We start from the raw sequence: 12597 nt of genomic DNA on the forward strand, positions 1-12597 counted from the left end.
AAGAACTATCAGGGCACTTGTGAGTTGTGAATGCCCTGGCCCATGCCGCGCTGCTCCTTTTTCCTGTTCCCTTCATCTTATTGGCTTCAGCGCACCCGTTTCTGGCTTGGCTCCAGCTACACTCTGTCTGGACAGATGATCTGCTCTGGTTCAGAGGCCAAGCCGGACTGAAATGGGCTCTGGGTGAGATGGTGCCTGCATTTCAGCTGCCAGGTACTCCCAGGGCTGCGCTGTGGTCGTTTTGTTGCAGGAAGCAGTTGTGGTTGAGCCGTGTCCCGAGCCCCAGCATCCACAGCTCTGCTGGATGTCAGCAGTTGAGGTAGCCCAGGACTTCTCCCTCTGTGGAGTAAGGAGGAGAGTTCTGGCTGAGCTGCTCCCTTCCTTGCCTGCCTTCTGCGGCATGTGCTGCCTCAGCCTTTTTCAGGGGGTATTGGAGAGCCTGATGTCCCCCCAGCAGCACTGAGGGGAACTGGGATCTGCTCTGGCCCTGTATGAGATGTCCTGGGAAAGACTGGCTGTCAGGCTCACCGCAGTGCTGGTGGAGCCAGGGCAATGGCGTGAGTGAAGTGCAGGAGTTAGGACCTTTGCCCCTAACCTGCCTACACTGAGGGGAACAAGAGCTTCCCTGAGCAAGGTGAGGGCTGGGACACTCCCCTCGAGGTGGGAGCAGGAGGGTTTGGGTTGATGAGGGAGAGGCAAGGCTGTGCAGGGCCCAGGCTGCAGGTCTCAGCCGCTTGCTCTAGCCACCTGGCCCTGCCTTGCTGCCAGGCCAGTTTCTCCCGTGGCGTGTCAGGACAAGGACCAGGGCAGCCCCTTCCAGCAGGGCGGGGGGTATCTAGTTGCTGAGGGTGTCACAGTGCTGGTCCCCCACTGCTGGCGGCACCTGCGAGGGCTCTGCCATGGGCTTAAGCCCCCTGCTGTGGATATGTCTTGTCTGGGTCAGTGAACGGCTCAGGGAAGGTGCTCGGGCAAAGGGCTGTGTCAGCCTTGGGGTCCTGGTGAGCAGGAGGTGACCCAGGCAAAGCACCCTGCAAACCCCGGGAGCCCGACCCACGCAGTGACTTGGGGACCTGCTGTCAGAGCAACAGCAGCCCGGGGGAGGCGGCCAAAGCACTGGTGCTGTGTGCTGGGAGAGCGCTCTGGGTCAGGAGACACGAGGGAGGAGGTGAATGTCCTCCTCTGGCTGCTGGGAACGTGCCTGGGTGCTCTGCACTGCCGGATCCAGGAGGTGGGGAAGCCGGGAAGGTCCCAACAGGTGAGGAAGGGCCCTGGGGGCTGCCAGCTTTTTGGGTTTGGTAGAAATCAGCCGCACCAGCACCTTTTGCTGGGCAGTGGGATGTGTAGAGCTGGGCAGGAGGGGCAGGGGGGCCGCATGCCCTGCTCGGGACCTGGCTTTCGAGCCCCAGGCGGGAGCAGTGGCTGTGGAGCGGTGCCTGGTCCATGCTTGCTTGTGCTGGGAGCGAACAGGCTCTGTGACTGCTAGGATGCTGCCGCTCACCCTCATCTGCTGAGGGGTGGCAGAGACACCCATCGACTCTCAAGGGAGACTCCTGCCAGTGCTGGGCTCCTCTCCTCCATCACCAGCCTGGCCTGGGTGCTGGGTGAAATGGCGCTATGCCACTCCAAAGCGGAGGGTGCTTTGGCTGGCTCACAGATGGTGCCGTCTGTGGGACTGCAACGCACTGGCTCTGGGGTCTTGGCATGCGTTTTGGGTGCTGCTGCCTCCTCAAGCTGGGCAGACCAACCGAGCAGCCAGTACCCCTGTGTTTGCCAGTGCTGGCACCAGGCCCTCCATGTTTCCCGGCCCCCTTCTGTCCTTGTCCCCTGCCTGGCGCTTCCTGGAGCGGTCGCTTTGCCGGGTGTCTGCAGACGTCCCCAGACAGTAGCTGTCGCCATCCTGGGAAGTCGAGTGGCCCCTTGGATGTGGCACCTCCGGGGAGGAGCGCCAGAATGAGGGAGGCAAAAGCATCAGAGCCAAGTGTGGGGGTCGTGTACTGTGTAGGGGCAGCGGGTGTCTGGAGAGATCTGGCGCTGTCTGCTCTCCGTGCTGCTCCAGAGCTGGGTGAGGAGTGTGGAGCCCTGTGGACTGGGGTGTGAGGTGGGCTGCTTCCCGAGGAAGGGGTTGAGGTGGCAGTGCAGGGCGGTGAGGATCAGGCCATGCTGCTTTGCATCATCCAAGGCGCAGGCAGGCCCCGCGTGTCCTCCTCCCCAGCTCGGGGCCTGTCCTTGCCCCAGGGTGATGTGGGGACGCGCTACCCAAGAGCTCCCAATGGCCTCTCCAGCCCAGCGGCCCCAAAGCAGCACTGGTATCTGGCACGAAGATTGCAGGTGGGCTCGGACACACGGTGCACTGCTCCGGAGGTGTTCCCAGTACCTGTCATGTCCCTCACTGCAGTTGGCTGGAGGGAGCTGTCGGCTCAGCAGCCCTGCTCCTGTCTCTCCATCGCACAGGTTTTGGGATTGGCCACCTTTATGCCAGCCACTTACAGTGCCTAAACCACAGCCAGGGCTGGCGGAGGCAGATCAAAGTATTTCTCTGCACTGTTCAAAATAGATGACACAGTTTTGGGCAGGTTTCACAAAGACGTAGATGTGCAGAAACAGAGAGCATATGTGCACCTCGCACTTTGCTCAGCGCTAAAGGCTCCTCTCCCGCTGCCTGGCAGCTATTTCTCAGCTCCACTTGCAGCCCCCTCATCCTCCGGTTGCTTTTGTGGAAGAGGCGCCGTGCTGGAGACCCGGCTTCCTTTTATAGCTCTGAATGTGACTCGGAGGTCGCTTGGCTCCGTTCCCCCCCCCACGCACTTCGTTATTAGCAATGGCCCAGCAGGAGAGGATGAGGTTTTTCCCCATCGCCTTTCTGCAGATGGATAACACCCTGCCTGCTGTCCCGGGAGCCCTGCGGAGCTGAGCCGGAGGCCTCCCAGCATTCCCATGCTCTCAGGGGGTCAGCATGCTCGGGGGCAGAGAGAGCCTGTGGAGTCCCAGCTCTGCCTCTCTGTGACCCCCCTTCTGTGGCCCAAATTGCTGTCAGCGAGGCCACGTGGGGGCTGCTGTGAGCGCGGCAATCGGGCTGGCTTTTATTGCCAGGTTGTTTTAAACCGGGTGGAGCAGTTTGCTGGTGGCCACATGAAATTACTGTAGTATCGTGATGTAGCGGGGACCAGGGGACTGAGGTGAGTGGAGAGAAGGGGCTGGGGAAAAGCTGATGGGAGGCAGAAGCATCTCTGCCCAGGGAATGGGGCATCCCTGGCTGCCGGAGTGTCCTGGGTAGGGCTGAGCCCCAGAGCCCCACGAGAGCTGCCATCACACGGAGACGTGCTTGGGGGAGTGCAGCCCGCCGTGGACACGTGGCACAGGAAACGGGGCAGACGGGAAGGAGTGGTGCAGCTGTGACCAGCACCGGTTGAAGTCAGCCCGGCATCATTGCAACCTGCCCAGACTGAGGCCCTGGCGGGATGCTGTTACTGCCTGCCGCTGCGGGCGTGTGCCTGTCCCTCTGGCAGGGACCCAGTGATCCCACGGGCTGCTGGGGGTGCCCAATGCATGGCTGAGCTCCAGGCAGAGGCCCGGGACATCGCACACACATTCCTGGTGCCAGCAGGTTGGGAAATGGCACTGTTGCCAAGGGCCCCCCTATTCAGAGGCAACGTGTGCCGCAGCTCTGGCGTGCAGCTGGGCAGTGAAAAGGAGCCATGGGGAACAGGGAGGCCGGGGACGGTGGGAGCGGTTGTGTGCCTTGGCACCGCACTGAGGATAATGCAAGCATGTGCGCCTGGCGAGCAGGGACCGGGGACAGTGTGTGTATGTGGGTGAGCACTGGCAGCACAGATTGAGGACTCTGGTGTGCAGCGGGGGGAGCTGGCAGTGAGCAGGGCCCTGGCGTGCGAGCATACTGGATGCATGAGTCCCCGAACCCAGGCTGGGGATGGTGTGGGTGCAATCCCTCCTTGGGGAGAGACGGGTGCCGTGCACGGGCTGCCGTAGGGACAGAGCAGGGCTGCTGGCGGCATCCTGCTCCCCAAGGTGGCCGGGACGCCTGGTGACCAGGTCCGCCCCATGCTGGGATCCCCGCTGCCTGCGCCTGGCACGCTGCAGGGGTGGCAAGTGACAAAACCGTCTCCCAGCCAATATGTGGCAGGGCTGATTCAGAGGGATGAAGTGTGTCGTGTCTCACCGGTGCCAGGCCAGGCGCTGGGGCGGGTGGCAGCCCCACGACGGTACTCCATGCCGCCCGCGGTGTGCCACAACCCGTGGAGTGAGCTGTGCAGCACAGGCACGTCGGGCGGCTGCTGCACACCCGTGAGTGCTGTGGTGGGGGGACGCAGGGCTGTCGTGCAAGAGGAGGGTGCAGAGAGTGTGCCACGGAACCGAGACCCCTCTCCCCTCCGCGGGGGCTTGGTGCAGCCGACGAGGCTGAGCAAAACGCTTCCCTCCTGCCCCGCCGGCCCAGCCCGCGCCCGGTTTGCGCGGATCTTCCCGCGCTGCGGGTTTGCGCAAGGGGTGCTCGGCGCTGCACCCCTCCTGGCACCGCCCTGCCCCGCCCCGCCCCGCCGGTGGGCACGGCCGGGCCGTCCCCCTTCCTCCTCCTCCTCCTCCTCCCGCCCCGCCCCGCCCCACCGTGCCGCCGCCGCCCGCCTCCGCGCCGCGATTTGCCGGTGCCGGCTCCGCCCGCTGCCCGCGCGGCCGCGGCCGAGGGGCGCGTTCAAACACGGCGAGGGAAGGAGCGGGGAGAGGAGCCGAGCGGCATCGCAGCGCCGCCGGCATGGTGAGTGCGGGGCCCGGTGCGCCTCCCGGGGAGCCCCGGTGCGCCTCCCGGTGCGCTCCGGTGCGCCTCCCCGGTGCGCCTCCCGGTGCGCCTCCCCGGTGCGCCTCCCCGTGCGCCTCCCGGTGCGCCCTGATGCTCCTCCCGGTGCGTCCCTCCCCTCCCCCGGCGCTCTCCGCCGTGCGGTGCTTTGTCCCGGGCTGCAGCGCGCTCGGCCGGGCCCGGCCCCGGGGACCGACCTCCCCCTCCGCCTTCTCCGTGCCGGAAATTCCGGCCGGGCTCGGTGGGGGCTGCGGGGAGGCGCGGGGGGGGCTGCGGGAAGGCGGGCGCCCGCCTCCCCGCAGCCCCCCCCCCCCCCCCCCGCGCCTCCCCGCAGCCCCCCCCGGTTCACGCCCGGAGGGGATGGGAAAGGGTTTGTGGCCGTATCCTGCCCGGGCAGGGCTCGACGGGGGCACGGCTGGGGTTGGGACCAGATCTTGTCCGCCACCGCGGAAAGGAGCCAGGCTGGCCGGACCGGTGTTTTGCCGCCTGGGGGGTGACACCCTTCCCGCCGCAGGCAGGACACCTTCGGGCTCCCCCGGCGCTTCCCAAACCTCCCACAACCTGACCTACTTCCTCGGCCGCCTGTGCCGGGAGGAGCCGCTGCGGGGTTTGGCCGAGCTGCTCCCGGCGGATGCCCCGGTGCCGGGGGCTGGATGCTGCGAGCTTCCCTCCTCATCGGGACATCCATGTCCCCCATCCCCGTGCACACCCGATGGCAGCGCAGGCAGCCCGGACCCTCCCAGAGGGTCTGTCCCCACTGCCCTTCGTGGGGTGCCGATGCCCGGAGCAGGTGCTGGGCTCGCGGAGGGAGGTGACAGCGCAGGCCGGGAGCTGTCAGACAGGTTTGTGCGTGGCAGCAATTAAAAGCGGGGTGTTTGTTTACCCGGCGTGTGGTGCTGAGAACCAGGGCAGTTTCCTGGGTGTAACCCGGCCCGCGAGCCCTCAGCGAGGCTGGGAGCTGCGGAGGGGGCTCTGCCTCACCCCTGCCACGCTCGCCGTGTCCCCTCCGCTGGGGCTGCCTGCGAAGGGCTGGGAGGGCCATCATCTCCCTCCCCAGCACTGGGGAGCTGGAGCAGAGGCCGAAGACGTCCTTGCGTCCTTCCTCCCCCGGCCACCTGTGCAGGAAGCTGCATTGTCCCATCCGCATCCTGCCCCTTCCCGTCTCCCTCCCGCCGTGTCCGGCCACGGGGTCCCCCACACGCACACAGCAGCTGGGCTGTGGCCACCTCGTCCCTGCCTGGTATTGGGGTGGGAATGCTTGTGGATGGAGCGGGGCTGCAGGGAGGGCTTGGGAACTCACCCTGCATGGCGTGGGAACCCGTGCTGTGCGGGAAGGCTCCCCGTGGGGCAGGAGAGGTGCCCGTCCCCTGCGCACCCTGGGGAGGCTGAGCCAATGACCCCAGGACTGGGCATCCCCAGGGTCATTTTGGGAAGGTCTCCAGTGGGTGTCCGGACTGTGGGGTCCCGGTGGAGCGGCTCGGTGCCACTGGGCTGGGGCTGGCGCCAGGCCCAGGCAGGTGCTGCCGGCTCCCAAACTCGCCCGCCTGGCTGGGCGGCAGGTGCCTGTTTTGGTGGCGGCCCCGGCCGCAGGCGGGAGGTGGGGCTGGGTGTGGGAGAGAGGCACTCTGCCATGGGGGGGGCAGCAGGGGGGAGCCCCCGCCCCGATGCATGCTGTGTGCCGGCGCCCTGCTCGCTTGGTTCCTGGGTCCCTCTGGGAGCTGCCCGGGAACTGGCGGGTCTCTCCCAGCACCAGGAGCCCAGGTCAGTCCTTGGGGCCAGCTGGGAAAAGGGGTGCTGGGGGGACTCGAAGTCCCAGCTGCCCGGCATTGCTGACTTTGTCTCTCCTTCGGCAGTGCTGGTACCGGGCTTTTCTCTAATTCTCCATGGCAGCAGCACAGGGTCCTGTGACCTGTGAGCCTGACACCCGCATCCTCAGCACCTACCTCTCCTTGGAGCCCGTCGGCATCGTTGGCAGCATGGGCAGCGTGGGCAGCCTGGTGGAGAAACAGGATCTGTCCCCCCTGGAGCTGCGGGCCCCGCTGGGGGGCTCACGGGGGCTTCGGCAGCCCGACGGCTTGCTGCGGAAGGGGCCGAGCCAGCGGGAGCTCTTCGGCTACCTGCACGGGGCCAAGAAGGAGACACGGTCGGAGCGGAAGCACCAGTCGTCGGGCGCCTGCTACAAGCGGGACTACGAGAGCGACCGTGAGAACCGGTCCCCCGAGCGCTGCTCCCGCGAGCATCACCGTGGGGCTGACTTCTCCAAGAGCTCCCTGCCCGAGAGGGGACGCTTCGACAAGGTGAGGCTGTGGGTGCCATGCCAGGTCTCGGAATATGTCCCGCTCTGCGAGAAGATGGCGCTGGAGCAGAACGATCTGAGCCCAGGATGGGATGTGGGGATTTGAGGATGCCCAGGGATATGGGGCTAGGAGCGAGCGGGTTCTCCCTGGCTTGGGGCACCTGTGTGTGTGCTGGTTGGGGCTGTTGGGCTCATCCTGACCCCGCTCTTGTTTTTCAGTGCCGTATCAGGCCCTCTGCTTTCAAGGCGGTGGCCGGGAAGGGGCTGGTCTCCATGCAGGGCCTGTCCTCATCCAAGGGGCAGAAGCTGTCCAAGAGCAACGGGAGTCTGCACACGCTGCTGTCACAGAGCAGCACGGCGGCCTCGCAACACGGCCCACTCCGCACCCACCTGCTCCACGCCATCAGCCTGGATGAGGCCTCCGACTCCAGCCACAACTCTATCCAGAGCTTCCCTTCCTATGGTTCTCGCCTCAAGCCTGCCCAGAGCCAGTTCAGCGCCTCGATGGGCCACATCAACCACATCGGGGGCTCCTTGGACAGGGTTTCCCGGAGCCCCAGGGACCCCCTGGCCCCTGAGAAGGCACCCCTGTCCTGCAAAAGCATGGCCACACTGAGCCGGCTGCAGAGCCCTGGGGAGCCCCCGCCACCCTACGAATTCACCTACTCGCTGGAGGATGCGGTGAAGCAGCTGGAGGACCGGCTGCAGGAGACGGGAGGAGAGCTGCGGCAGCTCAAGAGGAGCCTTAGCGAGACCGAAGACCCCTTCACGCAGGTGAGCCATGGGGCTGGGGCTGCGCTGAGTGCCCTGGGCAGGGGTGTGGGGCAGCAGTGCCTGGGTGGAAAGAGTGGTGAAGGAGCTGGCGTCCTACCACGGTGGACGATGGGCTGGGAATGTCCAAGCGCGGGAGGACCCAACATCACGGGACCTTCTGGGATCCCTCCCTGGGGCTGCCCCGCACAGGGGCAGGCTATGGACCCTCACCAGCGTTCACCTGTGCTGGCAGGTGTTTGAGGACAAGCAGCGGCTGTGGCTGGACGAGCTGGAGGATCTGAAGCAGATGTACATGGCCCGGCTGCAGCAGGTGACACAGCAGGCGCAGCGTGGGCAGCGGGCGCTGCAGCTGCAGCTCTACAAGGCGCAGCAGGAGAAGAAGCGGCTGCAGGAGGAGCTAAGCATGCAGCAGTGCCAGTGTGAGGAGCCCAAGCTCCGGCAGCCCCAGGGTGAGCGCGTCAGCCCCAAGCTGGAGGAGACCAAGTGGGAGGTGAGTCCCCTTCCTTCCCTGCCTGTCGCCACCCTCCTGGCTGCGGAGCCAGGACGAGGGCAGCATTTCCCTGCTGTGGTGTCACTTGTGGCCACAGGACAGGGGGGCACGAGCCAGGTATGATGCTCGTGGTCTCCCAGTGATGCTATGGTGAAAGACTGGGGTGCTGCCACCCCTGGGATCCTGCTCCTGTGACCCTTCCTCACTGCTTGCCCGTGCCCTGCAGGTGTGCCAGAAGGCAGCTGAGATCTCCCTGCTGAAGCAGCAGCTCCGGGACACCCAGGAGGAGATGGCTCAGAAGCTGGGTGAGATCTTCAGCCTGAAGACACAGCTGCGGGAGGCCAAGGCAGAGGTCCAGGCCAGGGACTCCCAGCTGGCACAACTGGCAGGCTCCTTCCAGAGCCCTGTGGAGCCCAGTGCCTCGCTGCCACTGAGCGATGACCCTATGCCAGCATGCCAGGACTTCCCTGGCTGCGAAACTGATGACTCCAAGTGCCGGGGCCTTCACAGCGACACGGCGGAGCCCCTGGAGCGGCAGGTGGAGTGGCTGTGGGCAGAGCTGCTGCGGGAGCGGCGCCAGGGCCAGCTGCAGGCTGTGAACTTTGAGTTGGAGAGGAAAACCTGGCAGGAGGAGAAGGAGAAAGTGCTGCGGTACCAGCGGGAGCTCCAGGCCAGCTACATGGAGATGTACCACCGGAGCCAGGCGCTGGAGCGGGAGCTGCGGCAGCTGCGGTCGGAGCCCAGGGATGTTGGGGCCGACTCGCCGTGGATCGAGCGGGTGGAGTCCTCGAAGATCTGAGCAGCGGGATGCTGGCGGGACTGTGAAGGGGAAAGGTCTCTTGCTGCTGCAACAGGACGATCTCAGGGTCTGCACAAGGACTGGCTGCTCAGTACTGACCTGGGGAGAAGGACTGATTGTGACAAGGGAGCTTTTCCTTCTTGCAGCGCTTCAGGCCCTTCTGGGTGGGGTCTCTGGAGACAGGGGGTCATCTGTGCCAGGGTGGGGGTCTTGCATGTGCCCCATGCTCTGACTCCAGGAGCGTTTGCCCTGTGATTCCTTCTGCCATGTGGGCAGAAACCAAGCGCCCTGTGAGACATTCCCTGTTCCTCCTGCTCTGCTGCCACATTCCCTACAATCCAGTAATTTAATGTCTTGCTAAGGAGAGGCTCAAGCCCTGTCCCCAGCCCCCAGTGCCTTGCTGTGGGGGTTCCAGCTGCTGCTCACAGTGGCTGCCCTGGCAGCAGGGTCCTGGAACAAGTGGTGTGGCAGTGCCCTGTGCCTGCACCCGTCTGTGTTGGTGCCACTGGGAAGGCAGAGGAGGAAAGCCTGACAAGTGCTGGTACTGCGGGGAGGGGGAGCAGCTGTCCCAGCACCTCTACTGGGGCTTTCCATGTCACCAGTATTGGGGCTGCTCTGCAGTGGAGGGTGGTTAACGCAGCTTCCCAGCATGGACCCCTTGAGCTGGGAGGGGTGAGTGCTTTGTGCAAGGAGGGAGAGGAACCTAGTGCCCTGCCACAGTGGGAGGCCTTTGGGGAGGGGAAACAGGACTGGGGCATGTGGGCAGGGGGCTGGGATGCTCCCCAAGCTGGGGAAGAAGCTGGGGTATCCCCACATCACCTCTCCCAGGGTGGGTGAGGGGTAGCTGAGGAGCTGGGCCAGTGCTGGGGGAGACCAGGTTGAGAGGCGCTGGAAGGAGCCCTGCTCCATGCCTGTAACAGCAGAGCCACGTGAAGGCCAGGCCCGGCCTCGCTCTCCTCGGCCTTCCCTGCAATAAACTCGGATTTCATTCTTCTGGCCTCTGCCTTTGCTTTCCTCCAGCGTGGCGGGGGGTACCGGGGCTCTCTGCCGTGCAAGGCGGGTGCGGGCTGCCCTGCTGTGCCCGGGGAGGGGGGCAGCGTGGCCGCCTCCCTCTCGGGTCCCCCCGCCCTGGCCGCACAGCCAGACCCAGCGCCCGCCCGGGCTGGCGGGGAGCCGCCGCGTCGGGGAGGGAGGCGGCCCGGGGCTGCGGTACAACCAGTTGGGGCATTGCAGCGGGCTGAGTCACGGCAGGGCCGGGGCCTGCGCGACCGGCTGGGCCCCGCGGGGGCGGGCGGACAGGCTCCCGGGGCGCTGCCGCCGGGATAGGCCCTCCCCCCCCGCCCCCCCGGCAAAGGTTTAACCCGGCCAGAACAGCCCCCTCCCCCCCGAGGAAAAAGACCACCCCCCCCTCCGCCGCGGAATGGTTTGCCCGGCCCCGCCCCGCCCCGCCTAGCGACGCCCAGCGAATGGGGACGTGGTAGTGGGTGGTGTCTTCTCGCTCCGCCCCCCCGCGGGCCGGAGCGCGGCCGCCCCCTGGCGGAGCGGCGGCCCCCAGCCCTGCCGGCGCCCTGCCGCCGGGCCGGGGCTGCCCCCCGCCCCGCACACCCGCTCCCCAGTACGGAGTGCCGGGACCGCGTTCTACAAACCCCACAGACACCTTTATTCACCCCTACAGCGCTCACCACCCCCCAGTCAGTGTCCTCGGCAGTGTCCCCAAAAACAGAGGTGCACGGCCCCACGGGCAGAGGGACGAGGACCCGCCACTGCCCCACGGGGTGCAGCCTGTCCCCGGCTCTTCACAGCGGCAGGGGCAGGGCCTCTACCTCCTCCAAGCACTCATCGTAGGTCTCCTGGTACTCCTCGTGGGGCTTGATCATGATAACGCAGGTCGGGCGCTTCGAGCCGGCTGCGGCTCCCAGGTCCTGCGGGAACAGAGCGAGGCCGTGGGGGAGGCTGGGGGGTGCCGGGACTCCAGTCTAACGCAGGGAAGACGTCTCTGTCAGCCCCTCAAACCCAAGCCCTCTGGACTTGTGCTGGGTTTAAGAACCCTTTTCCCAGCTTGTCTCCTACACCCCAGAAGCAACGCGCTGGGCTAGCACATGCACAAGGGGCTGGTACCTGCCTCACGTGCCATACTCCATCCTCAGGGCGGGGAGCCAGGGTCTGCAGAGCCACCTGCACTGGGGGTGAAGTCCCAAAGACACTGACCCCCCCAACTTCCAGTCTACAAAGCAGAGGATGTCCCAACCACCACACCACACCTTGGCCAGCATCTCGTTTCTGCAAGCAGCCAGGTCCCAGCTCACAGTTAAGGGGGGAAAATGCATCCTGGCTCCATCCCAGAGAGCTCCCGTCCCCAGATATTGCAGGAACTTGACTAGGGCAAACGGTTCTGTGGTCCCACAATGAAACACTCCTACATGTGAGCTGTGACTTTCCCTCTCGTGCCCCGACCACGAACAAGCACGGGGTGCTTTACTCAGGCACCAGATTTGCACCTCCCCGGGAAGGCTCCTGTCACATCCCGGGCCCGGTGCTGCCCAATGGGTTCCCTCTTGCTGGGGCTGGTTCCTCCCGGCTGTGCAGGCCCAGCCCCTTACCGATTTGGAAGGGACGTATGCGTAGGGGAGGCTCCTGTCTTCGCACATGATGGGGATGTGGCAGTACACATCGATAGGCAGCGTGTCGCCGGCCAGCACCGTGATCCTGCAGGGGAAAGCCCGTGTCAGCGGCCGGGCCAGGCCATGCCGGGGCAGCGGGGCCGGGGCAGCGCTTACCCCTTCTCTCCCTTGTTGATGAACTTCTGGACCTCCTTCACACCGCGACGGATCTGCTTGTGCTTGGCCGCTGCAAGAGAATCACACCGTGAGGGGGCTGCGCCGCCATGGCCCGGTTCCCCCCGGCCCCGGCGCCAGCCAGACCTTTCCTGATACACTTGTAGAGCTTGCGCGTCAGCTTACGGGAGGCGAGGGGCTGGGCAATGGGGTTCAGGTAGTCGAGCTGCTCCCGGTACGAGCGCTCAGGAGCTCCCTCCGCCTCCGCCGCCGCCTCAGGCTGCTTCTCCCTCGCCATAGCCGCGCCGCCGCGCGTCGCCGCTTCCGCTTCCGGGGCACGCGCGGCCCGGGAGGCGGAACTGACAGCCGCCAGCTCTTTGTCAACCAATCGGCAACCCGCTCAGGCGCTGCCCGCCCACCGCGCTGGCTAATGGCGAGCGGCACCTTCCCGCCCCCGGCCCTGCGGGCTCCAGACCCGCCCCGCCGCAGCCCGAGATCCCTCGCGCCGGGGCTCCCTCCCGGCGCCGGGGCTCCCTCCCCTCCCCGGGGCTTTCTCCCCGCTGCCCTCCCCCGGCCGGGGTGTCAAACACGCGGGGACAAGCTTTCAACACGGGCCTTTACTGGGGTGCGTCGGCGCTGGCCCTCCCCGGCGGGCGC

At 66.2% G+C, this 12597-nt stretch overlaps 2 protein-coding genes across 3 annotated transcripts; one reads left to right on the plus strand and one right to left on the minus strand.

Moving 5' to 3' along the window:
- Positions 1-4733: 4733 nt before the first annotated feature.
- N4BP3 (NEDD4 binding protein 3) lies at positions 4734-9346 on the plus strand. The gene is made up of 5 exons (XM_059825428.1): positions 4734-4768; positions 6661-7104; positions 7323-7877; positions 8110-8367; positions 8594-9346. The coding sequence occupies exons 2-5, from the start codon at positions 6691-6693 to the stop codon at positions 9164-9166; spliced, it is 1800 nt and encodes a 599-aa protein (XP_059681411.1). The 5' UTR covers positions 4734-4768; positions 6661-6690; the 3' UTR covers positions 9167-9346.
- Positions 9347-10822: 1476 nt separating this feature from the next.
- NHP2 (NHP2 ribonucleoprotein) lies at positions 10823-12244 on the minus strand. 2 transcript variants are annotated; one of them, XM_059825515.1, is made up of 4 exons: positions 12127-12244; positions 11944-12013; positions 11767-11872; positions 10823-11088 (listed from the first exon to the last, which is right to left on the minus strand). In XM_059825515.1, exons 1-4 carry the CDS (start codon positions 12236-12238, stop codon positions 10963-10965), a joined length of 414 nt encoding a protein of 137 aa, XP_059681498.1. In that variant the 5' UTR covers positions 12239-12244; the 3' UTR covers positions 10823-10962. The 2 variants fall into 2 exon arrangements, with proteins under 2 accessions (XP_059681498.1, XP_059681497.1); XM_059825514.1 differs by having other exon boundaries at positions 12088-12244.
- Positions 12245-12597: the final 353 nt, after the last annotated feature.

This window comes from Gavia stellata, chromosome 16 (genome assembly GCF_030936135.1).
Source record: "Gavia stellata isolate bGavSte3 chromosome 16, bGavSte3.hap2, whole genome shotgun sequence".
NCBI classification, from domain to species: Eukaryota; Metazoa; Chordata; class Aves; order Gaviiformes; family Gaviidae; genus Gavia; species Gavia stellata.